At 58.3% G+C, this 2,838-nt stretch overlaps 1 protein-coding gene across 1 annotated transcript in view; it reads right to left on the bottom strand.

Moving 5' to 3' along the window:
• The window catches only part of LOC104133356 (E3 SUMO-protein ligase PIAS3), a 16,948-nt gene that overhangs the window by 4,943 nt on the left and 9,167 nt on the right, over positions 1-2,838 (bottom strand). Inside the window, exon 5 of the mRNA XM_035902118.1 lies at positions 429-519. Within this exon, the coding sequence (XP_035758011.1) occupies positions 429-519 (91 nt within the window). The remainder of the gene's footprint in view (positions 1-428; positions 520-2,838) is intronic.

The raw sequence follows: 2,838 nt of genomic DNA, 5'->3' as shown, positions 1-2,838 counted from the left end.
ACCCCTGACCGCAGCGTCCCTGCAACGCGATAAACTAAACGCGGTGCCGCCGTCCCGTCAAACTCAGGCTTTACCCTGCGTTATTATTGTCAAGTCTCTCGTTGAAAAGAGGCATTCCGAAAAAAATGAGAGGGAATCTGCTGGTTAGGGCAAACCAACTAAAAAACCAGGCCCAAAGTCTGCGCGTTCTTCCATTAAAGACCGCACTCCCCGAATGGCCCTGTGACGTGAAATCGCTCCTGCGCTCTGACCGCGCCGTTGCTCCAAGTCGGTCTTTAACCTCCGGAAAATACATTCCCAGTGCATCGCTGGGAGCCGCAGCTGCGTGAGAGGGCAGCCTCCAGCCTAACAACTAGGAAGAAGCTGCAGCTGCGTGAGAGGGCAGCCTCCAGCCTACGACATAATAAGAAGAAATAAGATTTACTCACGGGCAGGGGACAGAGCTTTCCATTGACCTTGACAAATAAATTAGGAGGGAAGTAATCTTCTTGGGGACAGCTGGTTTCACACAAGCAAAACCTAAGGAGCAGGAGGGAGAAACTGGCCAGTGAGTGGTGACACTCGCACAGCAGGGGCAGCCAAGCCCCCCTCCGAAAAGGGAAGCGCATTTTCCAAGCAGAACAGATCGACGGCAGGAAAACAGACAAGCAGGCGAGCGGGCCCTACGAGCCTTTCCCAACCCTCCGCGCGGCGAAAGCGACACGAGGAATGAAGCAGAAGAACACCAGCAGCTTCCAGCGGTGGCCAACCGTTGGCAGGGCTCGTTGTGTTTCAGCCCAGATGACAACCTCCGCTCTTCAGAACCGCGGCTGCGAAGGCAAAGCTGAGCTTCTCTGGCCTAAAATCGTTCTAAATAAATAAATAAATGACACAGACCGAGCCCGGTGGGGACAGGTAACCCGGTGCCTCTCAGGTGGAAGGGGGGCTGCTGCTGGTGCTGGCCACCCCGATCCGATTCCCGCATCAGATGGTTTAATCCAGGCTTGGGCGCACTTGGGTGCAGCTTCGCCCACGGATTCTGCCGCGCTCCGAGACGCCAGGACGTGTTTGAGTTCCCCAACCAAAGCACCCGAGGGACCACAACAACGCCACATTTGACCCCAAGCAAATCCCGCCATAGAATCATGGAATGGTTTGGGTGGGAAGGGACCCCCAGAGGTCACCCAGACCAACCCCCCTGCAGGAACAGGGACACCTTGAACCACATCAGGTTGCTCACAGCCCCGGCCAACCTGGCCTGGAATGGTCCCAGGGATGGGGCCTCCACCCCCTCTCGGGGCAACCCCTGCCAGGGTTTCACCACCCTCCCCCCCTTTCCTCTGGGTGCCCTTTTGGTACTGAAAGGCCGCAATCAGGTCTCCCTGCAGCCTTTTTTTCTCCAGGACAGACCGGTCACTGCCCGGGCCTCCCTCTGAGCTCCTCTGCCACCGCTCCACGTCCTGCCCTCACCTCATTCAGGCTGGAAAAGACCTTTAAGATCATCGAGTCCAACCATCAACCCCGAAAGGGGTCTGGTTCAAGCCCTAACCCCGCTCAGTCAGGCGGCCGTGCGCTCCGTTCTCTCCCCAGGGAGGGTGATCCCCACGCCGAAACCACGGTCCTGCTGTGACTTGGGCTGCAACCTCGGCCGGTGGCTTCTGAGCTGTGAGATCACGCCCCAGCACGTCACGCACCGCCAACGTTCTCGAAAAATAAACCCGGTCATCTTGTTGTTTAACCTCCCTCTGCTTGCCAAATTAAACAAAGGAATAGAATGGAGAGTTCGTCGTCTTCTCGCCAGGGAACCTGAGGACGACTGCGTTCGCTGGAGCTCATCAGCAGGGAGGAAACCGTCCCAACGTCGGCTTTAGCTCGCTGAATTCTGCTGAATACAGGGTTCGCTTCTCCAGGCGGAGGGACGCACTCCGGGCACCCCGGGAGACTCCTGGAAGCTTCCTGGCGGGCTCTCCGGTAAATTCTGTTCCACTTCCAGTGTCTAAAATGCGGCGAGAGGCACACGTGCCGGAACTGGGAGCACAGGCGGGCGCGTTCTGCGCTACGGAAGAGACGTTCCCCAGCATCCACCCCCCGGTGCCTTTCAGGGACCCCCCAGCTCTGCGCGCAGGAGGGGAGCAGACGGGCACGGCAGGAAAACGGCGGCTGTACCGCCCCAAATCAGAGAGGCGCCGTCACGGAGTCGTCATTAATGCGGAAGGCTGTCCTGAGAACCAAGGGGCTCTCTTCCGCACAGAATCTGTGTCTTCAGTTTCGGACAAGCGCTTTTCCGCCGGCTTCCCGATCTCACAGCTCAAGCCCCAAAAGCCTCATCGCTTTATTTATTCCGCCGGAGAGCACGGCAGGGATTCTCTGTCTCTCTGCCAAGTTTAAACCCCCGATAATAAAATTTAACATCTTTTAACCCTGCCAAGGGTCGGGTGTTGGGCAAGGGCCCCCTCAGTTCCCGTTCAGGGCCGTAGGACAGCGGGGGCAGGCACTCAAACCCCCGCCCCGGCTGCAAGGAGCGGGGTAATCCATGCCGCGCTTCCAAGCGTTCCTCGACGCGCACTCTCCAACGCGTCCGGCGTTTTCACGAGTAAGGGGGCGAGCATGAAAGAAAAATCAAGCTCAAACGTTAAGGTGCTGTATCTTCTGCATCCTAATTCCGCCTTTTGCAACGCATCCGCACACAGGCAGGTCACGAAAACGGAGAAGGGCAAGAAGCGAGCTCTGCGGAAGCGCGCCAAACGCCGACGCACGCGCGAGGGCCCGGGCCTGCAAAGCGCCACCCGCAGCCCACCCGCGGTCCGAAAAAACACCCCCGCGGTCCAAAAAAATACCCCCTCAGTCCGACTGAGTACC

Source organism: Egretta garzetta, unplaced genomic scaffold (assembly GCF_000687185.1).
Source record: "Egretta garzetta isolate BGI_Z169 unplaced genomic scaffold, ASM68718v1 scaffold359, whole genome shotgun sequence".
NCBI lineage: Eukaryota > Metazoa > Chordata > Aves > Pelecaniformes > Ardeidae > Egretta > Egretta garzetta.
This window is presented reverse-complemented; position numbering and strand designations above follow the sequence as displayed.